The sequence below is a fragment of the Drosophila erecta genome, unplaced genomic scaffold (genome assembly GCF_003286155.1).
Source record: "Drosophila erecta strain 14021-0224.00,06,07 unplaced genomic scaffold, DereRS2 tig00000055-arrow-pilon, whole genome shotgun sequence".
NCBI classification, from domain to species: Eukaryota; Metazoa; Arthropoda; class Insecta; order Diptera; family Drosophilidae; genus Drosophila; species Drosophila erecta.
The window spans coordinates 15,829,441-15,852,329 of NW_020825200.1; the positions used below are offsets into that span (position 1 = coordinate 15,829,441).

The 22,889-nt window shown below is 44.4% G+C and overlaps 4 protein-coding genes across 6 annotated transcripts; 2 read left to right on the top strand and 2 right to left on the bottom strand.

Moving 5' to 3' along the window:
• Positions 1-921: 921 nt before the first annotated feature.
• Positions 922-6,878, top strand: LOC6540845 (HD domain-containing protein 2). 3 transcript variants are annotated; one of them, XM_026978892.1, is made up of 5 exons: positions 922-1,725; positions 2,348-2,545; positions 2,734-3,222; positions 5,613-5,906; positions 5,970-6,878. In XM_026978892.1, the coding sequence occupies exons 2-5, from the start codon at positions 2,432-2,434 to the stop codon at positions 6,267-6,269; spliced, it is 1,197 nt and encodes a 398-aa protein (XP_026834693.1). In that variant the 5' UTR covers positions 922-1,725; positions 2,348-2,431; the 3' UTR covers positions 6,270-6,878. The 3 variants fall into 3 exon arrangements, with proteins under 3 accessions (XP_026834693.1, XP_001970038.1, XP_026834694.1); XM_001970002.3 differs by having other exon boundaries at positions 922-1,183; XM_026978893.1 differs by having other exon boundaries at positions 1,427-1,570.
• Positions 6,879-6,890: 12 nt separating this feature from the next.
• LOC6540840 (igLON family member 5) lies at positions 6,891-11,442 on the bottom strand. Its single transcript, XM_001970003.3, has 6 exons — positions 11,151-11,442; positions 7,915-8,158; positions 7,511-7,866; positions 7,175-7,456; positions 7,043-7,114; positions 6,891-6,988 (listed from the first exon to the last, which is right to left on the bottom strand). Exons 1-6 carry the CDS (start codon positions 11,233-11,235, stop codon positions 6,897-6,899), a joined length of 1,131 nt encoding a protein of 376 aa, XP_001970039.2. The 5' UTR covers positions 11,236-11,442; the 3' UTR covers positions 6,891-6,896.
• A 1,610-nt stretch (positions 11,443-13,052) lies between these two features.
• On the top strand, positions 13,053-15,335 carry LOC6540833 (prolyl 4-hydroxylase subunit alpha-1). The gene is made up of 8 exons (XM_015159005.2): positions 13,053-13,273; positions 13,334-13,488; positions 13,645-13,795; positions 13,852-14,048; positions 14,105-14,625; positions 14,692-14,736; positions 14,802-14,967; positions 15,023-15,335. Exons 1-8 carry the CDS (start codon positions 13,053-13,055, stop codon positions 15,079-15,081), a joined length of 1,515 nt encoding a protein of 504 aa, XP_015014491.1. The 3' UTR covers positions 15,082-15,335.
• Positions 15,115-22,486, bottom strand: LOC6540933 (solute carrier organic anion transporter family member 4A1). Its single transcript, XM_001970007.3, has 7 exons — positions 22,153-22,486; positions 18,716-19,032; positions 18,482-18,656; positions 17,430-17,532; positions 15,798-16,727; positions 15,546-15,734; positions 15,115-15,481 (listed from the first exon to the last, which is right to left on the bottom strand). The coding sequence occupies exons 1-7, from the start codon at positions 22,391-22,393 to the stop codon at positions 15,358-15,360; spliced, it is 2,079 nt and encodes a 692-aa protein (XP_001970043.2). The 5' UTR covers positions 22,394-22,486; the 3' UTR covers positions 15,115-15,357.
• Between the last annotated feature and the right edge of the window lie 403 nt (positions 22,487-22,889).

The following is a 22,889-nucleotide window of genomic DNA, read 5'->3' on the forward strand; positions in this document are numbered from 1 at the left end:
ATTAAACCAATTTAATGCCGCTCATACAATAAATTTTAATACATTTTCCATTGCGGATTTTCACAAACGCAATTACAAAAAAATACAAATGAGCTGAGTTGAGCTTGCACTTTGACTGCTAGCTGACCCATAAATAAATCATTTCCGCAAACAGCAAAGCGCTGTTGCATAATAGATGTGCGGATTTATGTGCGGTAATGTTGCCTAAAATATGCATAAGTTATAACCGTCGATTTAAATTTATTCCCAACCTGCACCGCCAACCGGAAGCTTCCAAATTGTCTCCCAGTCCCAAAACGCGACTGCCAACGTGGCTTGGCCCGAATCAATTAAATTGGCTTGTGGTCTGACTGCCGTCCAGAGTGGATCCATTTCGAGCTTAGTGGTTGACGTTTTGACAGTTTTATTCTAACTCATTCCGCGCTTATCTGCCTTAGAGGCGACTTATTTGGTGGCGACCTATTTCTGTCAGAAAGCGATTTCAATATAATCAACGAAAAATTGTAACAACAGAGCTTAATGCCAAATGTTAATTGAATAAAAGAGACAAGCAATGGGGATTTCAAGAGCCGAGTGTCTCTGTTATATGATAGGCTATTCCAAATGTTAAACTAAAAATTGATGCGAAATTTCTTCAGAGCTAGGGGAAATCAGTACAACTATACACTACAAACTGCACTTCCTGTTTCCAGCATATAATTGAAACCACAATCTATTTTTCCGCTTTAACCACTGTTTTCCATTTTACTTACTTTGCCTGCCTTTTTGCAGCAGTGTAAAAAGAGCGGAGCTGCCAGACCTGCAAATATGTTTTAGGTTCTTACCCAAGTTCTCCACCAATACAGTAAGGTTCGCAGTGAAGGCATGGATCTCGGTTTTCCCAGCCCTGATGACTCGACCGACCAGCTGACCGCCGATACTCGCTGGCATTTTGGCGAGACGCGGTCACACCGAGGGCAACAGCTGCTCGCGGGTAGAATATCGAAAAGTGTAACCGAAAAAAGACAATTGTGCAACTGCTGCGAAAGCGAAACACAATTGAACAAAAGAGCGCGCAACATTGTTGGTAGCTGCCCGTCCGCGCGTGGATTTGTGCATTAAGTTAAAAAAAATATTCATCGCAGCAAGATGCACAGCGCTTGGTGACACAGAATGCAGATTGCTGGGCTCTTGCATAAATTCCGTTAGTAATTCTAACTATTTCAACCGCCCTATATTTCCTTCTGTTGTTGTAGTTGTGCGCGTGTGCAATATGTGTGTGTGTGTTTGCCATGGTGTCTATATTAGCTTAGCGATATATTTATATTCCTAATTACAAACGCTGTGTCTGCGGTGGTCGCGTTGCCGAATTAAAAGAAAGCATTTCAGTTTCCCATCGGCGGGCGCAGCTCAAACATTGCAGCTCGTCAACATTGCAACGAACTAACGGTGCTTACGTGCCACACAACGCACACCACGTACCGCCATCCCCTCCCGGGATCGCCTTCACCTTGAGCTGCCTGTCAATTCTCGGCATCGCTTCCTATTTATTCGCTGCCCCCATTCTAACGGAACTTCTAGCGGTGTCAAGGTAGCCGAACCACACACACACTTACACGCGCGTGCACACACACATGCTGACAACAGCTGTGGCGGAAACAGCTATTTCTATTGAATATTAGTGCCACCAAACATAAATTCGAAACGGGTTTATTTATTTTGTATTATATTATTGTATTCGCAAAGGTAACATTATAATGCACTGCAGACAAGTTTTTAAATTCTTGTGATAGCCGGAATTAGTAGAACCTAGTAAGACTATCCTGATATTTTAGTGTTATTCTTTTGAACCGAACTGTACCTACATACGTGCATACATATTAATGTTTATGTTTATATGAGAGTCTGGGAAGAAAAGTGCCGACAGCTGATAAGAAGCCGACCTAATGGTTTTCGCTCATCGATTGCACTTTGGACGACCCATAAAATTTTAAAAACAATATCATTATCGTCATTGTGTTTTTGCAATAAATAATTAACTTTTAATTGCCTCTGTTAATTTTTTGTTTTTGCAAAAAGTGTCGGGTTGTGTGTATGGTATACATTGCATCAGCTTATTTAACTCCGAAGTGTGAATACTTTAAATTTGCAAACGGCAGTGAATCATTCAACGATTGAAAATTTTGTTTTTAAGCAGATAATTATGCATATTTCCATAAGTCTTTATAAATGTAAAAACTATTTATCCCATGATATTCGATTTCTCATTGTCTCAGTCAAATTAATCGCATGCGATAAAAATTTACTCACATATTGCTTAGGCAGCAACACTTACGATTATGTATTTCCCTCTCTTCCTCGCCCACAGACAAGGCGGTCGGCACTCGCACATCACGTGTTTGACTCAGGCTACAAATTTGTGGCCCACGATCTGCTCTCATTTGTGGTTGCGATGTTCTCACTACAGCAGTTGCTCAGAGCGACAGCGACGTCGAATGGCGGCAACGATCTCAGCCGGCTGCTGCGCCACATCGGCGGCGTGACGTCAGGAGCCACAACGACACTGGTAAAAATTTTAACCGTTTAAGTGCACAAATTTGCATGCATATGTAAATGTAAAGTAAATGTAAGATTTGCTTTTGAATTGCTTTTATAAATAAACTTGTTAGTATACAAATTTCTAAGTGAAATTCGCTTGAATTCATTCGGTTTCTGATACAATGCTGGCTTTGAATAACAAAATTATTTTTTCAGTGCACAGCGCCAGCCACAAAGCACTCTAGTCAGGCGAAGTTCGGCGACAACAGCAGTCACGGTTCGCCCTCGCACACGGACGGTCGCAGTCACGGTGAATCAGAGTCGGATTTGGAGTCGGCGCACGGCCAGAATTTCACAGCACACCATTTCGCCCGACGGATACTTCAGCAGCGCAGCCAGGACATCCAGCGCCACATCCACACGCAGTCAGCCAAAGGACAGACCCGAGCCAAGTCCTCGCAGCAAAATCAGCAGCAGCAGCAGACCGCCACCAAGTTCGCCATGTCATCGCTAGCAGCCGAGCCCCTGCAGTCGCAGAAACCGGATGAAATCACGGCCAGCACAGGCGGCAATGTGGAGACGCCCGCACTAGGCGCATCCTGCCACGAGGTGGCCTCCGCATCGGCCAGCGCCGGCAAGAAGCCCTGCTTCAGCTCGGGCCTCGGCGAGATACTCCAGTTCATGGAGCTCATCGGCAACCTAAAGGTATGTGAAGCTGGTTACTCAGCGCAGCGCCTCCTTTGCGATTTCCCCTGCTCCGCTTGCGCGTCATATGCTCGCATCGATTTTTCCCGAAGTCCTGCGTGTTTTGATTTTGCCACCAACTGGTTGCTACTTAATCGAAAGGAAACGTTTTGGAGAGTGGTTAAGAATATGTTTTGAATCTATTTGTATCATTCATTTGGAATTTTTTGAGGCGTGATACAAGTATTATACTTGATATAAACATATATAGTAGTAGTCTGTTGTTTATGCATTTGGCTTAGCAATTTCATATTTGCTTTTCCTTAGGAAAAGCATTCACTCGCACTTCCCAACTGTATTACAAAACCCTCTGCTAGTACAAGTCAAGAATAGCTTATCAAAATATTCCTACAAAACCGCGATCTCGAGTAAGGCCAGCTAGCAAACAAAACGAAAACTAACGCAAATAGAACGCGAAGATGTATTTATTTACGTTTTGTATAATCAATTCTATTTCGCCTGCACTCTTTCTTTTTTCAGTTTTCTATTTTGCTTAGTATATCTGCGAAAGATTGTATAATGCCAGCGGCAACCTCGCTCTTGTCCCCCTTGAACGCATTTGTATAGTCGGTTGCCAAAAAATATATCTAATACACAGGCGTGTTTGTATATCTGCAGTCAAATATGTTCTGCTTCAATTCATTTTGAATTGAAATTAATTTTTAAATTAACTTTATAACGTATAACTTTTCTCATATCTACGACAAAAGCTTAGACAAATTGCAAAGTCTAGCCATATTAAAAAGTATCTTTATGGAACCCACAGCTGTGTCATATAAGCTGGCATGAGCAAAACAAACAGCGCAAAAGGCCAGAGCTCGGCACGTTCTGGAACCATTAGCTCAACTTTTATCTAATCAGTGTAGTTCAACCCATCCACAGAATGACGAAAATCACCTAGCACGGGGCTTGATTTCCTATCGACAAGCTGCAGAAAGTGAATCGTTTTGTAATTCCAGCCGCTGCCCCGTCGTCCATGGGTGAAAATGTCACTTAAGTGAGCTGATTGTGTGAGTCGCCTAATGGCGGCAACAAAATTGCAATAGCTATAAAAGCACCCGAGCCAATTTTCAAATTTCTCACGTGAGCACGTATTTTTTGCTTGGCTGTTTCCTAAATGTTTTGGATTCGCCGCGAGCTTCCAGTTCGAGTCCCATGAACAATAGTGTACAGTCAGCATTGGCGTAAGGCGAGCAACGGACTTGAATAGGCAGATACCTAAATCTTCTACTATATATCCGATTGCATATAGAGCGTGCAAAAGCAGCGAAAAGAAAAAGAAGGCAACCCGTGACTTTGATCTTGGCCTTCAAATTATAGACGCTATCTTCTAGAGCTGGCGGAGATCCACAAGGGCGATTTTTTTTTTTTTTTTTCTAGATGTTTTCCAAACTGAGCGAAATGATGCGATACATTTGTATATTTTATATGTACTGCTTTGTTTTGTTTCTCTTCAAGGATTAGTCGCATTGTTATTATTTTACACGCAGCTATAATAAATAGGTTTTTATCGAGGCTTTTACGAATTTAGATAAACGGTTGATAATATTAATATGCTCAAAATGCATAGTTATTCCTGGAAATATCACTTCGTTACTAATTTTTTGCTTTTGGGCTTTCTTTATGAATGTATGAACTTGTACCTATCTTACATCAGCCAGCAACATATTGATTAATCAAGGGATCTCTATAGCTCACATTCTTTATATACCTTTATTACTGATAAGTTAATATAAACTAATATATACTCATAATAATAACTGCAGTGTGACATTATAGAAAGAACAAAGCAATCAGATAAGGTCTTCAGTTCATTACGTGCCTACAAAATGATCGGGCCAGCTAATCAATAAGCCCGATAAGTCACGACTGTGTGTGGTTGCAGATGAATTTTGGCTTCATGCAGTTTTATAAAACATTTTGGTAACTTTTTACCATCAGCGACTACGAAAATGAACGAACGTCAACGGCAAGGGGCCTGCTATGTCTTTTGGACCTTGTTCTCCCAACCACCGGTGTCTATAAATACAACCTTTATTGATCAAATAGCAACAGTCTCAAACCACCCTCGCTGGCAGGCTTGGGTTGAAGGTCTGGGGCATGGGGCCACAACCTTGATGTGTGCAACGATGTCACCAAATTCGCGTCGTGTTTTTAATTAACCAAAGTGGCAGGAGGGATATTATGTGCCACTGTGCACAGCAACAAGCCATCTTAGAACCGAGAAATGAACAACTGAAAGTATTGATTACGAAGCATTGCATTTTGTTAGAACGTTTGTTGGCTTGCCTAAGAATAGTCGGTTTATATTAAACTTTCACTAACCCGCTGACTTTCGTTTTGTCTTGCAGCACACAAAACGCACCGGATGGGTGCTGCGTGATGTCAACGACTGCGAATCAATTTCGGGTCACATGTACAGGATGAGCATGCTAACCTTCCTGCTGGATGGCAGTGAGGGACTGAACCAGATTCGCTGCATGGAACTGGCACTGGTACACGATTTGGCTGAGAGTTTGGTGGGTGACATAACGCCGTTCTGCGGGATTTCCAAAGACGACAAGCGAGCCATGGAGTTCAAGGCGATGGAAGATATCTGCAAGCTGATCGAGCCCCGTGGAAAACGCATTATGGAACTGTTTGAGGTGCGTTAGTTAGCGAGCCTTACTCTTTGTGGAATGCGTATTTATGTAATTCTAATTCTGCAGGAATACGAGCATGGGCAGACTGCCGAGAGCAAGTTCGTCAAGGATTTGGATCGCCTGGATATGGTCATGCAGGCGTTCGAGTACGAGAAGCGGGACAATTGCCTTCTGAAGCACCAGGAGTTCTTCGACTCAACGGAGGGCAAGTTCAACCATCCGTTCGTTAAGAAGCTGGTCAACGAGATCTACGAGCAGAGGGATGTCCTGGCGAAGGCAAAGGGCGCCACCCCGCCGCCGGCCATTGAGGTGCCTAGCATGGAGAGATCTTCGAAACTTGTTAACGGGCATGACGGCTCGAGTTGAGCGTTATTCTAGGAACCCGTCTTAGGCTAGCACATGAACACATCCTCACATACAAACCACCACGCTCTTAATTTGTAAGCCAATCCAACTAACAAACTGTTAAGCCTACCTCGACACGCTCATAGCTAGATCTAATTCTTAACTCACTAATTTATTGCGAAAGAAACAGAAAAGATGGAACCGATGGGAAGTAGCTAAATGGAAATATTATAGTGGACACACACACCTGTTGAACACGTCTCCTTAGTTCGTTTCCTCTAAGTTAAGCGTAAAGTTGCGGATCGAGTTTTATCAATATATTCAATTGATCTGACTTAGGAACCCAATTGTAAATAACTTAAACGAATTGTAGTCTATTTAAAACGTATATTGACCTTAATTATTGTAACATTTGTCCTAAAGAAATTTTATTCAACGAACCGAATGTCTAAATCAAAACGAAAGATCAGAATCAAAATCAAGTTAATTGATTTTTTAATAGTTTGTTCACACGTGCGTTACTTTTACCCTTGAATCGAACAATTGTCACCAAAATTATTATTAAAATTACATTGTGAATTAGGCAATATAAAGATGCAGTCACTCATTAGACGTGGCCAAAAGACAAAGCACCCATTGTTTGATTGCTCACAAAAGTGACACTTTATTGACGAAACATAGAAACATTATCCAAAGGGGTTGGAAACTGCAGCTCTTGTCAGACACATTCGCTATGTATTCTGAAATAAGATTAGGCTAGTTATCTTTACCGATTCTGTTTAGGTCAAACAAACCTTCGATGACAATGAACTGACTTTCGCGGGAGGAAGTTTGGTGCGAGTGCTGCCCATGCCTCTTGGCCTTATCTGGTGGTCAAAGCTTGTTACGTCTATGGGATTAAGTAACCGTATTGTAATCCGACTTACGATGCACTGTTATAATCCGATCTGTCTGACCCATCGCATTCTTTGCCCTGCATATGTACTCTCCAAAGTCTCTTTTCGTTATCGGGCGCAGTGTGATCCGCATCACGATCCGAAAGACGTGGTCCACCGAGACCGACTCATAGGAACCTCCTTGCAGCAGTTGCGAGTCCCTCAGCCAGAAGTTCACCGATGCCGGCTGCGATTCTGTGATGCACTCCAGCGTCAGCTTTTGGCCCAGGCCCACGTAGATGGTATCGTAGCGTGTCCAGATCGTTGGCGCAACTGGCATATATCGCAGTATTATGAATTGAATTTCTTGGTTTTGTTCTCACTTACAGTTCACCACCAACATGACGCGCTTGCTCACTGTGGGCGGCACACCGTTGGAGGCAATGCAGAGGTAGGCGCCCATGTGGGCGCGCTGCAGCTGCCACAGTGTGAGATTCTGACCCTCCACACTGAACACTTCCCGATCGCCGTCGTCTGAAACCAGGATCGGAGTCGATTCCTCGCGACGCCAGGTAATGGTGGGCATGGGAACTCCGGTCGCACTGCAAGTGAGTGTCACGTTCTGGCCCGAGGAACGAACTACGTCCTGGCTGGTTTGATAGTCTACGATGTCTGGCGGCACCACGACGTCCAGGTAGCCCATTTGGCTCTTCATGGGATCCGTGTTGATTTGGCACATGTACCTGCGGGAAATGTGTATAAGTATCTGCCTGATAGATACTTTCACTCACCATCCGCGATCCGACTCGTGAACATCGCGTATTTTCAGCTGCCAGATGCGGTGCTCCGTGTGGGAGATGGAGATGCGATGGTTCTTGGTGATGACATGGTTCTGGATGCTCAGTATCGTCTGCGTGTCCACTCGCAGCCAGGCCACCTTGAAGCTAACCAGGTCGTGGACAACGCACGTGAGCAGGGCATCCCGTCCCACGGGAACTGTTGAATTGTTGATGGGACCGCTGAACTTGGGATCCGCTGCAAAGGAAGATGGCACCAAACCCAATTGTTTGGCATTTATGGCTTTCATCATTAGGGCGCTAAATGGGGCGGCGATATACAACTGCTGGGTGGCTTTGGGGTGGCTTATGGTTTATGGGGCTTGCAAATGTTAGAGACTGGCATTTGCTGTATTTCTATTTCATGGAACTCAGGCGCCAACATTTAATTCAATTAAAAAATAACCTTTTTTTATGTGCAGCTTTTCTAATCCACAATTATCTGGATAATTATTTCACTTCTTTTGCTCGCACATTTTTGCGTGTCTCTGCAGAATGTCAACAGCCTAGTCAAAATTGCCAGATGGCCCCCAAATGGTCAACGAAATTTAAAATTCTTCAACGGCCATAAATTTGTTGAGGTTAACATTAGGCCGAGACAGGGGCAAATAATCCAACAATTAGGTAAATTAGGTGTCCTAGAGATGTCAGCTACATTCTGGCAAAAAAAATAGAACCAAGATGAAATAATTCGGTGTCTAGCATATCTAAGCTATGGAATTGGGATAGATGTTTTTGAAACGGCATGACATTTAATATTTAGAAAGATAGTAATGACAATAGTAATAATCTTAAGACTATGATATTTAGTTTAGCCAATTGTTCCTTTTCCGTGTGCATACTGAAATCATTTCCAGAACTGACCCATAGTGCTACCTCTTGTACTTTGAACAACGTGATGGTTAAATTTTGATTGCATCGTAAATAATGGAATAAACACGTCATAAACTCACACACTATGGACTCAAACTACTCCTTTCCGGTATGCTGCTGCTGATTTGCCCAACTCCAGTCGCATCGCAATAATTTTGTGTCAAACTGCCCGACCGCAAAACTTCGACAGTTCCCGTCAGCCAATCTAACCACCAGAGTTCCCACCGCAAACCGACCCACCCACCCCACCCCATCGCAAACACAACAATGGACAGGAGGCAGGAGTAATGGAGGAAATCACATCACATGCCTAGCAAGTAGCACGACTCAGTGGCCAGGAGACGAGGAATCCAGCTCCTGCTCCTGCTCCTCTCCTCACAAACGCCTAAATTACAATTATGACCAAATAATAACCCGAAAAAATGCAAAAATCTAATAGAGCGCTGTGTGTGGGGGGCAGGTGCTGGTACCTGGAAAATTGTAAAAAGCTGTGCTACACCTTTACATTTGCCCCATGCCCCACGAATTGATTGCGTTGCGGTGGGTTCCACCAAACTAGCATCAAATTGGGGAGCCTACGACGCCATGCCATATAGCCTATAATTTGCGATTATGTTTGGGTCTGGCCCAAGTTGGGCGCTTTGGAGTCCGAGTCGGGGCTCCGCCTTCAGTTCGTCCAAATGTGGGGAGCGAGACGCCATTGTTTGACTGCCTCCAGTTGATATGGTTTCTGTTTTTGTTGGTATTGCAATTTGGCTATTGCATGTTTGCATATTGAAACATTCCGAAGAAAGGGACGAGTGAGTCTTTTTTAGCCATAAAATACATCGTACCTTACACTGCGAAAAAAGTAGCATAATCATCAGGAGCTAGGTGGATTAAACTAAAAATAAACAAATTACTTGTATAAAAACATCAAAATAACAATCAACAAAGAACGCTATCAATAGTATTATCTTATAGTTTTACAGTTATCATATACTTTAATTAGCAGCAGGGGAAAGCAATATGTGGTACTTTTGGAATTCTTCCGAGTGTATTTATACACATACATACACTTGGCTGTTTTAGTTAAATTTAACTCCTTTTATTTATGGCTGCGAGGTGGAGTAATTTAGCATTTAACTTTCTCGCCACCACACGCCTTCGTTGTTGCCACATTTTATAGGGGAAATTGACTATGAGTTGCTAAACATATACGATATTCCCATTCTGTGGCACGACTTGCATCGCTGGACAAGGACTTAAGCCGCAATTTCCCCACGAAGTCCCTGCAAATCCGGCCGAGTCCTCTGCCCACGCCACTTGAACTTGAAACGGAAAGTGAATGTCCTGTCTCCTGTTAGACACTCCAGCTGTCTGCAGGGAAAAAGAATCACAATCAGCACGCAATGTCTGCCAAAAAGTGAAGTAAAAACTGCGAAATAACCCACTGCAGTGCCTTCCAGACCCGCAACTCCCACATGGCCGCCCGAAAAACGCGGCACTTCGCGGCAGAAACCGCCAGCCAGGAATGGAAAAAGGAAAATATCGCAGAGTGCAATAGGAAGTGGGAAAACGTCGCCTTTCCGCGACTGTCTGTCTGCTGCCCGCTGTGCAGGGGGGTGGTGGCACGTTGGGTGGTGGCAAGTTGGGTGGCTGTGGCGGAACATCGTGCGGTGCATCACTCCTTTGAGCCACTTCTCACTTTCTTATCGCACGCTGCGGCTAGCCTGCCAATATTTATGTTTACTTTGCATCTGGCACATTGATTTAAATGCGAATTTTGTCGAATTTTGATATATTTATCGCACTTGGCGAGCCAAAGTGAATGCACATTTGTTTTGTTTTTCGCCTCACATTTCCCCCAGCGGAAGTTGCCCCTCGTTACTCTTTCGCAGCGCTTTCCACCGGAAACCCTCTGCCCGCTCCCTTCCATCCTGTCTGTCCTGTCTGGGGAATATGTTGGCCACAGTTTATTCACTTATGGACTCGTTGGACTTCCGATTACCAGCTGCCTTCCATTTTATCCGCCGCCACTGGTATCTGCAACGCTCTTCGTTGCCCCTCCAGTTTTAGATAGTTTGCAGTCAATTAGCTGTACACTTTTGGGTTCATAATTTCGAACAAAATGATTCCAAAATATCATAAAAAGTCCTTAATCGTTAGTATTCCTTTTGAAATATTCGAATAATTAATTTTCATGTAATAATTTACGTATATCTCTAATTTCGGACTGTTGTGCGTTACAACTTCAAAGCATTATGCTTTCATTTCTTATGCCACTACTGGCAATTAGTCCTATTTATCCTTTGGGACCACATCTCGTATCCACTTACAATTGTTTAGTTCCGAAAAGCTGGCCTGGCTCAAACACAAGGACTGCATGAGCAGCAGCCAAAAGCTGGGGAATCGTCTGCTCATGGCCGAAACTCAAGCGCGACCAAGGTGCGAAACTTTTTAATATTTGCTGTGTTCCCACTTTAATTTTTTACTTTGCCACTTTCACTGCCCAAATGGCCGAAGTTCAACTTCCGCCGCACCAGCGCAAATGTATTTTTTCCGGTTCTGCGGATGAAGTTTTCCGCCGATTGCCGTGGCCAAACGTCCGCACACTCGTACAACTGGTCGCGAACTGATAATCAAGTGTCAAAACTCATATTCAAAATTCAAATGCGGCACTGGCGTTGCGCATGTGTCCTGCGGCCTTGCGAGCCGAGTGGGTGATTGGGTGGCTGGGTGGTAATGGTGGGTCTCGTGGGTCTGGTTGGCCAGTAGTCAAGGTGCCCGGCAGCCAAAAGACGGTGCTATGCAATAGTAAATGTTTCATTCATAAAGCGCCCGACGTAACATTTTCATATGCACGTGACGATATGAAGTATACGACATGTTGCCGGGGGAAAGTGACACATTATTGGTGTTTGAGGGGCTGGAAATAAAGGCCAACTCCCACTGCCAAACGCGCCCAACACCATTCTAATTAACCCCGGAATGCCGCGCATCTTCTGCCCAACTTTCACCCGAATCCACCTCCCCCGGCTGCTCCTCCACTTTTCTGCGGTGCTTGCACTTCCAACTGGCTTGGTTTGCATGTGTGAGCTTCTTAGTAAGTTAGCAATAAGTTCGCACCGCTATTTGCGCACAATTAGCGCTTTTCAATAGCGATAACAATAATGATAATAAGCACGTGGAATTTGCTTGATTGTTGTTTCCTCGGGGGGCACATCTTTTGCTGCCACATGCAAGTTTCCCTGGACTTGGGTACTCTTCTGAAATCCTTTCCTCATTCTGAGTCAAAGCCTCTGTCTTAATTAAATATTATTTCGCTTAAATTAGGGTATGCTTGAATGCAATGTTGAAGTCAAAGTGACCGATGAATCCTACTTTTTCGTAATCAGCTAAAGGTTTTATACATATACAATAAGCTAGATTTCTGCAATTCTAAAACCCGTATAGGTGACCAGCAGATCCATTATATTAGGCTTTTAAAAATGTTGAGAATTTTGGAAATCGAAAACGCTAAATTAGATCTCAATCTGCTTTATATGGGCATCCAAAGCTATATATACCTTTGTTTTTACCTATTAGTTTTGATCAGTTTTTATATAAGGACAATAATCCAGAATATGGAAATGTTTAAGATGGATCTTAAATTAAGCATCGATAGTTTGAGCCCAATGAAATAACTACCGGATCCCTAAACCTACAAGCAAGCGCCTGAAATGTTGAATAAAATAGAATTTTTTCTGTTTTAATTATCTGATGATAACTTCAATTATTGCTCCTTGATATATAAATATTTGCTTGTCGACTTTCCTTACTTTCCTTACTTGTACTTACACCAAGTCTTACAAGTGCCCTAAAAAAGTAAGTGTCTTGGCTAACCGTGTAGAAAATAGAATACAAATTTTGTAAGGAGACGAAAATGGTTTACAACTTGGATGTTACTAAAAATAAAATTATGGCGGTGTGTAACTCCGCTACAAAATTATGGTGCTGTATAGCGGTAATAAAAGAAGTAAACGAAGTATATTTAAAAACAAGAAGAACGTGTGAATAATATTCTTCTAAGATTGGTTAGCGAAATACTAATATATATTATATTAAGCTAAATAAAGAAAAAGTGCAACATTAAGTCTACCAATCACCACTGCATTAAAAAGAGGCGGGACGAATGAGCCGTGTAAATTAATTCACAATGTAATAACTTTGAAAAAAATATATGAGTATTTCAAAGCAGAATGTTGCTCCGATCACTTACTCTTATTCCGCTTAACTTGATTTTAATATTCCTATTCAACGTTAACGAAGCAAAGGAAATCGAAAAAGATAAAGTACAGGAAGTAATATACTCAAATTCCATTCGAGGCCTGTCTGAACTTCGCGAGATTGAGAATTCCTATATGGAGCATTTGAATAACTATGTCAGAGCTCTACAACAAAAAATCAAAACTCTCAGAATGTATGGTATATTTTATAATCCAACTCTTGAAATTGGAATGGCATCTTAACTTTTAATCAGTTTTATTAACTCTATAACTAAGGAAGATCAGGACCTTAAAGTGGATCGATATAAATATGTGTCCAATCCCCTAAATTGTTTGGGACTTGTAAGACGAGCTCATCAAGATTGGCCCAAGTTGATATCTTACTTAAGAGATCAAGGAAATGTAATGGGTGTGAACTATATTTGATACCAGTTTTCTTTGTTTCATGGGAAGCTAGAGCACATTTTTGTATATAATCACTGCAAAGTTTGTTCGCCATCTTTAGCTTCCCATGAATATTAAACAACAGGCTTACAGGCTATGGGCTTACTTAAATATTTTGCAGTCAGTATCGAGGAGCTGAGTAAGCTTGTCCATCGTACACCCAACGCAAATGATATGGAAGAAGCCCTAATGGGAATGGATAGAATTGAGCACTTCTACGACCTGAAGTCATCGGATATGGCCCAGGGTCTTGTGGCAGGTCAACAGCTAGGGTAAGCAAGTTTAGTTTTAGCTCTATTAGATAATAATAGTAATAATAACTCTACAGCTCGCGAATGCCAGCTCCCGACTGCATGGCTCTAGCAGACTATATGTACAAACGATCAGAATTTGGACGTGCGGCCGAGTGGTATCGACTAGCCTTAAGTGTATTAAAGAAGCCACAAAATAGAATAGAATTTCAATTTAATGCTCCAAAACGAGAAGAGCTTGAAAATATGTTTGTGAAAAGTCGACTTCAAGAAGGTAAGCTCAAGAAAGGAAAAAATGTTGTGTGCTTATAAACAATTATTTACCATCAGGTTCCGTTGACAACTTGAGTGACTATCTGAAAGAACTATCTGAAGACCCGGAGACTTCATTGGTGCCATTAAGACCACGGAAATCGTCCACTGTAATTGAACAGGGCTGCCGGGGAAAGTTTCCACCAGGTCCTCAACTGGTGTGTCGCTACAACAGCACCAGCACTCCATTTGTGCGAATAGCTCCTCTGAAGGAGGAGGAGATCAGCAGAGACCCACTTATCTGGCTATATCACGACGTGATCTACGACAGTGAGATAGCTCAATTGACGAATTTGACCCTAGAAGAGATGACTCTGGGCATCACTGATAACTATACGACTCCAGATCGGGTAAGTCGCCTCTTCCACTTCAAAGTCACCGACGACGATGGCGGGAAGTTGGACAAGACGTTGGTGAATCGTATGGCGGACATATCGGGCCTCGATGTGGGCAATACCACCTCGTTGGCCAGAATCAATTACGGACTTGGCGGTTATTTCCAAGAACACAGTGACTACATGGACATTAAGCTTCATCCGGCAAGTAGCATTTTGCATATAAATATATATAATTCATTATAAAGCTGGATCATCCACAACACTTAGGAACTGATTGAGGAAGGGGATCGACTAATGACATTCCTGTTCTACGTATGTTCTAAACTCATTACAATTTCTATAGAAAACAGACTACCTAACCAATTTACATCTTTCAGATAACCGATGTTCCAGTGGGTGGTGCCACAGTTTTCCCCGCCGCCAAACTGTCCATTCAGCCGAAGAAGGGATCCGCGCTCTTTTGGTACAATCTGCACAATAATGGTGACCCAAATCCATTGACCAGGCACGCCGTTTGTCCCACAATTGTGGGCAGTCGATGGGGTTAGTTGTATCTTAGTTCTCAACATAAATATCATATTGCAATTTCCTTTTTTAGTACTAGTCAAGAGCATGTTGAACTACGAGCAGATGTTCAAGAAGCCCTGCTACAAGTAAACCATTCTATGGAGCATTAAAAAATTATTTTTTCTAAATCTACACAGATAGTTTTAATTGATGTTTCAAAATGCAAATGATATTGTTATAAGCTAATGTTATATCTTAAGTATATGAACTGAATCTCTAATAAGATTCCCACTGGTAAAGTTAAAATACTTCTTAAGTTCATAGCTAATTGAATAAAAATGTTAGCCAGCTTATGATGAGCCACAATATGAGCCAAATGACTGGCTGTGTCATTATAATAGGTTCAGTTCAATGGATATTATCTCCTCAATTTACGTCTTCCTTTCCATTCGCATTCGATGACCTACTAGGTGGCACATAAAACCACCAGGCGCACGCAAAAAAGACCACGGATCCCAGTTTGCAGATCAGCGCCAATAGCCACATATATCTGTGGAAATTATGAGACATTATAATACTTAATACGTTCATGGAAGTAAGGGCCAAAAACATACCGGCTGATATAGAAATTATCGTAGACAAGACAAGCTCCTCCGGCATTCTTATCGCAGGACTCTTGCCACAAAATGCACGACTCGTCAATCAGGGCGCCGAAAATCAATGGAGCTGGTATGGTGCCCAGTAGTCGCACCTTTATCCACTGCAGACCCAACGCGAAAGATCGCTGATCATCCTGAACACATCTGCAATCAAGAAGATGTGGATATTTCAAAGTTAATTATTTAAAATTAACTAGAAAAACTCACCTCAGTGTGGCCGACAGCGCGGGCATGGTGGCGAGGAACGTGAAGACCATCAGGATGAAGCAGAGGGCCACGAAGAGTGGCAGAGTCTGGCAGGTGGAGTCGCACTTCCGGTTGGTGGCATCTGGCCGGAGGTAGGAGGTTTCAGGGAACGGACTGCCCTCCTCCACCCAGCCAACGTGTGCGATGCAGCTGCAGTTGTGGTAGCGCTTCAGGCTGTCCGAGTGCTCCTCCTGGGTACATCCTGCGTAGCATGGACTGTAGTACATGACGCCATCGACGCCACAGATTGGATCGTAGTTGGTGCGACTGCAGCCGCAGTTGGAATTGCAACTCGCCACCAAGGCGGGAAAATCGCTACTGGTCTGCATTCTATAGCCAGTGGTGACGCCAGCAAACTTCGGATTTGGACAAGAAACCAGGAAGCTAATGGTAAAGAGTGCCGCCACCGTGGTGGCCAGCAGGCACATCTTGATAATTCCTCTGCAGGCCAGATTCCATTTCTTTACCAAATAGCCACCAAGGAAGGTGCCACCGCCTCCAGCTGGCACCGTGATCAGACCCATCACCAAAGCCGAGTACATGGGCGAAATGCTGAACTGATTCTCGATCTGCTTGGGCAGGAAGGCGGCGAATCCGGCTATCACCAGACCCTCCGTGGCTCCGGCCAGGTTCAGGAAAAAGAAGGTGGGATTAGCCAGCAGGCTGAGCACCGCACGCGGCAGTCCCCTGACCACTTTATTGGAGTCATCCGCCTCCGATATGGTGGCATGTGCCTCGGACACCCTTTCCAGCTGCAGCTTCTCCGCGCCGGGAAGCAACTTGGGATACCCGAAAATGGGCAGGGCGACGAGAAGGCACATGGCGGCTGCAAATATGAAGCCCAGCCACCAGGCTCCAATCCACACCTTGCTGTCGCTGGTCAGGCTGAGTCTGCAAGGGGTCCAGATGGGCTCAGTTAGAAGGGATCTATTTTACTAAGTTGCTTAGTTTAAGTCTATTGAAATACATCAGTGAAACAAATACTATGGCTACCAATGCTTTTGCGGCCTGTAACATTTTTAAATGGCAATTCAGTGGCTCCAACAATATTAACTCAACGTAACCCCGACCACTCGTAAACATGTTCAAAATCATAAACAAAATTTTCATGTTCCCCACATTATTTACGTACTGGGGGGCTAAGGTTGAGCAGACATTATGACTTATGGCATCACCTTGACAATAAGCCATGCGGTGGTATCCGTGTGGACTGGGATGCAGATGGGTTTCTGTTTCGGAGCACGGCAGTGCCAGCCATCCAACCATCCAAACTCCCAACGTCCCACCGTGAAGGTGAATCAAACCAATGCTCATTCTCATTCGCACCTTATTTCCTCGTTGTCAGCGGGAATGTTGTTTTATTACTCTCTGGAGATATTTACACGGCGAGGTGCTTTGTGGCATTTGCCGTTGCCGGGTAACAAATAAGCTCCACAGCATCGGCCCCATCCCCATCCCCATTCAGGCTCCACTCCCCCAAGGCCAGTATTAAAGTCACCTGCTCTTTATCTCCATCAGCACTCCCTTTTTCATCCGAGGGCGCTAAGTCGCCCGATTAATAACAATCATTGCGGGCTTATCAGATGCACTTACTGTACGGGGTCCACGGTCATCCAATCCGTATAGATGAGCAGCAGTTGTCCTCCAAATACGTAGCCAATCGCAGGTCCAACGGTCGCCATTGTGTAGTAGATGCCTGCAAGCAAAATCTTTCAATTAAACTTTAACTTCAGTGAACATTTGTGAGGGCAATTCGTCAACGATTCCGTAGTCATTCCAATTATCATTATCAAATAGTCACATCTTTACTTTGCATGTGATAGGTCTTGATTTTGATACTCCTGCTTGTACAGTGCGTTTCAAAGTTTTAAGGAAAGCCAAAACAGTTTGTAAACATATCATAATACATATGTACATATATATACGATATGGAAATATACAATAAAAATCCCATAAAATATAAGATTAGCTTGAAGTGCCAAGAACTATTGAGGAGCGAGTAGCCATTCAGCGGATTGTGCCTTTATTTAATATATTTATCTTTGAAACGCACCGTGCAATCACATCCTGGAGCTATCCCACCAGCCCCAAAAGGGAGCAAAACTGCCGTGGAGAAGCGAATTTCAATTGTCTCAATGCCAGACAGCGATATCCAGGAAGGCAAAGCGGCAGAGCGGCGATGCTGGACGGGTTTGATAATTTCGCTGTCGTCTTCGGATGGCACGATAAACCTAACTAAGAGGCAATAAATTTCAGTTGCCGCTGGCTCTGCCCCAGACCCGCGTCTCATCTGAGTCAGCAACAATGTGGCTCTTTAAAATTGGGTCAACCGGGGGGAAAGGAAGCCGGCTGACGAGCCGAGAACCCTCGGCAGGATTGGGATCGAACTGTGGACGCTGGGGGCGCGACAGCAAATAGCAAATAGTATTTACTCCCTTTGTAGCCGACGTCGTTTGGCAATAAGGCGAACAAAAATAAATATGCATGTGTGAGCGCAACTAGCAGATGCTTTGATATCGCATCCCGGACCCCCAGCCCAATCCTGCCCAGAAGTGTGGGTATTTGTGCATACTTCATTTGTTGTGCGACTGCGGCAGACAAAAGTTTGGCGCATCTTATCAACGGCTGCGTCGTTTGCAACTTACCCAAGTAAACAGATGACATCTTCTTTGAGACGTTCTCATCGATATATGTGACGCCCAGCGTGAAGAGGGGCGAGGCTCCGGCTCCGTGGAGCAGTTGGGCGGCCAGGAAGAGCCACACCGTCCAGGTCAGACTCTCGCCCTGTCCCTCCCCCATTTCGTTCAGTTCGCAAGCGGTCTGCAAAGATATGCGATTTAATCGGAGGAGGTCGCCATGGCCATGGCTGGTCTACTTACCATCGAATGGCTGGAGTTGGACGCCACTCCCGCTGGCTCGCACACATTCGCCTCGGCAATGGTGGCCCGGTAGTTGCCCACCAGGAAGTTGGGCAGGAGGAAGACCAGCGATCCCATGCCCATCACAATCAGTCCGATGGCGATGAAGCGCGGCTTGGAGGCTCCACGTCGTCCGCCGTAGTAGGTCACGGGAACCAGGCAGGCGAAGGAGGCCAGATCGTAGCCACTGGCCACCAGTCCCATCTGCCGGGAGCGGAGTCCAAAGCGACGCTCAATTGTGGAGATGGACACATTGATCAGACCGTTCACTATGAGACCTGGCGAGAAAAGGTTTCTTTCAAACATTATTAGAAATTCCGATATATTTTAATTAGTAACTGGGAAACTTCGCTTTCACGAAATACGCGTTCACATGGAAGCGTTCACCCACTACAAACAGCATAGCATGCTTTTCAGGATCAGCTTACTGAATACATATCCCAACTTATTACCAAATCCATGATATATGGAAACTGAACTTGTGCACAGGTGACTTTTTATTACAGTCCGAGTTTTCGATAGACAAGGATTTCTGTACTGTGGCACCTTTCGCTCAACATTCGGGCATCCTTCCATGAGGATCATCCCCCAGTGCAGAGATATGACATGGTGTATGATGTAACTCCATGGCAGACTATCAACAGATTGTCCCACAATAATAGAGAGGTACGGGAAGGGCGGAAGTAGTCCTGCTGAACATGGAGGGAGGGGAATTGAGTGCTACGGGGGCGGGTCATAAATTAAATATCTGCACGACAAATTGGTTTTGAGGGCTTAGCCGAATTTCCTATCATAAATAAATATCTGTTAGTTGCGCCCTCTGTTAGACCGCCCTCCCCCACCTGCAAGGCCATTGTTGCTTAGAATATTTCTTTTTTCTACAACAAATTCAATTTATTTTTCAATAATCGCCAGGAAGAAGAGCTCTGCTGGTCATCTTCGGTTATAAAGGTGATAGAAAGCGGAGGGTAACTTCGTAGCGGGAGGAATAGATATATTGTCGGTGGATGGGGACACTTACAAGTCATTTACCCCACTAAGTGCAATAATTTAATAAATCCCATTGGAAACCTCGAGACGGGGAGGTTTTACTCTGGAGTGGGAGTGAGAATGTGACCTTTGACTTGAAGTATGAAGTGAAGTGTAGACGGCTTTATTGGATACGTGACTATCTAGGATTTTGCATGTGCATCGATGCATTCTCCTAGGGATGCGTGTGATGCACTGGATACAAACTGTTTGCCTAATTAGCAGTAAAGATATTTACATTAAATTACTACAAATTTAAAGCGTAGAACTGAATAATTGTACATACATGGTAATCAACTAACTAAATAGTACAATACCATATTGTATCTTAGGATTACTGCTTAAGCAGCTATGCATTTATAAGAATTGATCTCCAGAATCGAAATATACACATGCTCACATCTTCCGCATCACTCCCATTTCTAATTCACGCATATGAATTATACGGCCAAATTACTCGTTTCCATAGGAAGATGCTGAATTCGAAGCCATAAAAACAACAATAAACCATTTGAAATGGATGCACGACGAGCGCGGAACGCGGCTATCCAAAATTGTTGCGGATGATTTATGTTAATACCGTGTCAACTGATTAATATTTTCGGTCACGTGCCGCCTCATCCGCATCCGCATCCGTAAGCCGAGCCACGGGCGAGCAGTTGTTCCAACTCTGTGTCACCCGCAACCAGCCGGAAGCCTTCTCGCGTCGAGGGTCAGTCGGAGGCGGGAACAGGAGCCCATCCCATCCAGCAGCCAAGTGCAACAGATGCCAGCCGGCCATTCGAGCTGCAAGAACTGCATGGATGGACTCAGTTTGCTTCCAGCACACGGCCAAGGCATAAATACTGGGCAGGCATCCTGCCGGAGATGTCCGCGTGAATCGCTGCTCAAGCGATCAGTGCAGAGCCACATTGGTCTTCCCAAGCGAAAAATCCTTTACTTCAAGTTTAAAGCCTGAACTAACTTTAGCTTTCATTGAAAAACCCTATGAACTATTCAAAACTGTAGCATCAGAGGATTTTGATGGCATATTGATGCCTACTTCTCTAAGGAAGTACTTTCCAAGAAAAGGATGATAATTTAATCAAGTTGGGTCTTCTGGCACAGCGTTCCCTCACGTTTGCATCTCAGTCCTCGCTGGCAGCCGTCCAAAAGTGGTAGAGCCGAGTGCACTTCTGCAAATTTCATTGAATCGCTGGAACACAGCCTAATCCCCCGGAACAGCCATAAACGTGTCGTCAGCTTTCGTGAAATTGGCGAATTTTAATTAACCGCTTGAACCCATTAGGAGCGGGGAAACTGCTGGCGAAGCTGGGCCGTAGCCATGGGCACCAGTTCCAGTACCAGTACCAGTACCATTACCAGTAGCAGTATCAGCTTCAGTTTGGCTCAGCCGGGGATCTGGAGTTGGGTAAACAGCGATTAACATTGTTTTGATTTATGCCGCTGCCCTCTCGCTCTCCGGATTCCCCCAATGCCGTACTCCAGAGTGACGCCTATGACAACGTCAAGGGGCTGGGCCCCACAAGCCCCCATGACCAAATCCTTTGGAAATCGCTGGCGAAACTGGGTCCATTTACACTTCCAGGGGCCTTTCAAACTATTCAAAGAGCGGTGATTTTTTGAGGTTAATGCATCCTCGGGCTAGAGCATCATCCGCACCTCGCCCGCTCCAGGCATTATTAATTTTTAATTCGCTTCCATTCACAGGAGCTCCTGCCCAGCTCCTTGGGCGCGTTCTTATCTGTTGCACACAGTCCTGCTGGCCGAGGCTGAGAATGCCCAGGATGCTAATGAAGCGATGCGGATGTCCTCATCGCCTTCCCATTGCATTGTCTTGGCCAACTCGAGACTTCTCGAATACAGGCTGGCTGAAAGTTTTCTTAGCAAAAGTTTGTCTTGTAATCAAGAAAAATATGGCCATGTTGATTCAATATACTCAAGACGGCAAAGGTGGATCGGGGTCTGCTTTGCAAATATTATTTCAAGCTCTTAAGTCGCACGACAAGTTACCCCAGATTGCCATACTTATTCTAGATTGTGAATATTGTTTTATACGAGGAACTTTAAACCCAAGCTGAAAAGTAGAAACCATTTTTGAATTATCTTTATCCCGATTACCGTTTTAGCCTTAATTATAATCACTTTCAGCATTTAAATACGATTGCTTTATCCATGACATGTTTTATATTTAACGTATAGCATAACTTAAGCAACTGAAATTTAAAGATTCTATAACTCCACTGTGATGATTAAGGTTAAGTTACGCAGTCCACAGAATTCAAAAAGCAAGCGAGCGTGGGCGCAAAATTCGCGCGACGGACCATTTAATGAAATTAAGTAAGTAATTCGGAACGAGAAAATATCACCTTGGAGAGCACCGCCCCAGCAGAGCCAGAAAAGAGCCCACTTGGCGGTGCAGAAATGCTGGAGCCACGCCGGATTCCAGCCGCACCATCCGAATCGCTGGCAGTCCGCAACGGAATCTGCTCCGGAGGAGGCGCTGCCCACCCGACTTGAGCGGGCACTATTGTTGTTATTCACATTGGAGCACTTGGGCTTGGGAGCCGCCGCGGTGTTCGAGTCCAGCTCAATGGTAGCCTCAGACATGGTCTCACTTTCTGGTGCCGCACAACAAGCCGCGATACGAATGCCGAATGCCGAATGCCACTGCGATCCGCACCGAACGACGGCCGGAAACTGACTGAGCTCAGATATTCAAACCGCCGCGGACAGCAGCTCAGCCCGACTTTGCTGTTAAGGACTCGTCGCTAACAGGGCTCTGTTGCAGGAAACCAACCAACAACCACCCTGCTGTGCCGACACCCACTCGGAGCATCTCGGATTCATGAATGAACCACCCACCCACTCAGTCAGCTCCTCTCCTCTCGCTTGCTCGCACCTATCAACAGTTGTCATGACACTGCCTTTGCTCACCGTATTATTCTTGGGAATCGTGGGGCAACGATGGGGCAGACTCCCCAGAGGAGTCACTATACTTCCCTCTTATCGGATAAAATCATTTTTCCTATTGGGAAATGCCTATCGAACTCCAGCTTGAGTTCATGTGAGCTATTTGCCATTGAATTCGCCCAAAAACACGATT

What these genes read in the sequence shown, in the direction of transcription:
- LOC6540845 (XM_026978892.1), top strand. Translation starts at nt 2,432, where the DNA reads ATGTTCTCACTACAGCAGTTGCTCAGAGCGACAGCGACGTCGAATGGC. An exon ending in AGCTCATCGGCAACCTAAAG is followed by an intron (nt 3,223 to 5,612) that starts GTATGTGAAGCT and finishes TTTGTCTTGCAG; the next exon opens with CACACAAAACGCACCGGATG. An exon ending in GCATTATGGAACTGTTTGAG is followed by an intron (nt 5,907 to 5,969) that starts GTGCGTTAGTTA and finishes CTAATTCTGCAG; the next exon opens with GAATACGAGCATGGGCAGAC.
- LOC6540840 (XM_001970003.3), bottom strand. Translation starts at nt 11,235, where the DNA reads ATGAGCAGACGATTCCCCAGCTTTTGGCTGCTGCTCATGCAGTCCTTG. An exon ending in CGTCATGTTGGTGGTGAACT is followed by an intron (nt 7,457 to 7,510) that starts GTAAGTGAGAAC and finishes GATATATGCCAG; the next exon opens with TTGCGCCAACGATCTGGACA. An exon ending in TCAGTTCATTGTCATCGAAG is followed by an intron (nt 6,989 to 7,042) that starts GTTTGTTTGACC and finishes ATCTTATTTCAG; the next exon opens with AATACATAGCGAATGTGTCT.
- LOC6540833 (XM_015159005.2), top strand. Translation starts at nt 13,053, where the DNA reads ATGTTGCTCCGATCACTTACTCTTATTCCGCTTAACTTGATTTTAATA. An exon ending in GTGGCAGGTCAACAGCTAGG is followed by an intron (nt 13,796 to 13,851) that starts GTAAGCAAGTTT and finishes ATAACTCTACAG; the next exon opens with CTCGCGAATGCCAGCTCCCG. An exon ending in TAATGACATTCCTGTTCTAC is followed by an intron (nt 14,737 to 14,801) that starts GTATGTTCTAAA and finishes TACATCTTTCAG; the next exon opens with ATAACCGATGTTCCAGTGGG.
- LOC6540933 (XM_001970007.3), bottom strand. Translation starts at nt 22,393, where the DNA reads ATGTCTGAGGCTACCATTGAGCTGGACTCGAACACCGCGGCGGCTCCC. An exon ending in CTGGGGCGGTGCTCTCCAAG is followed by an intron (nt 19,033 to 22,152) that starts GTGATATTTTCT and finishes TTTTCTCGCCAG; the next exon opens with GTCTCATAGTGAACGGTCTG. An exon ending in GATGTCATCTGTTTACTTGG is followed by an intron (nt 17,533 to 18,481) that starts GTAAGTTGCAAA and finishes TTTTGCTTGCAG; the next exon opens with GCATCTACTACACAATGGCG.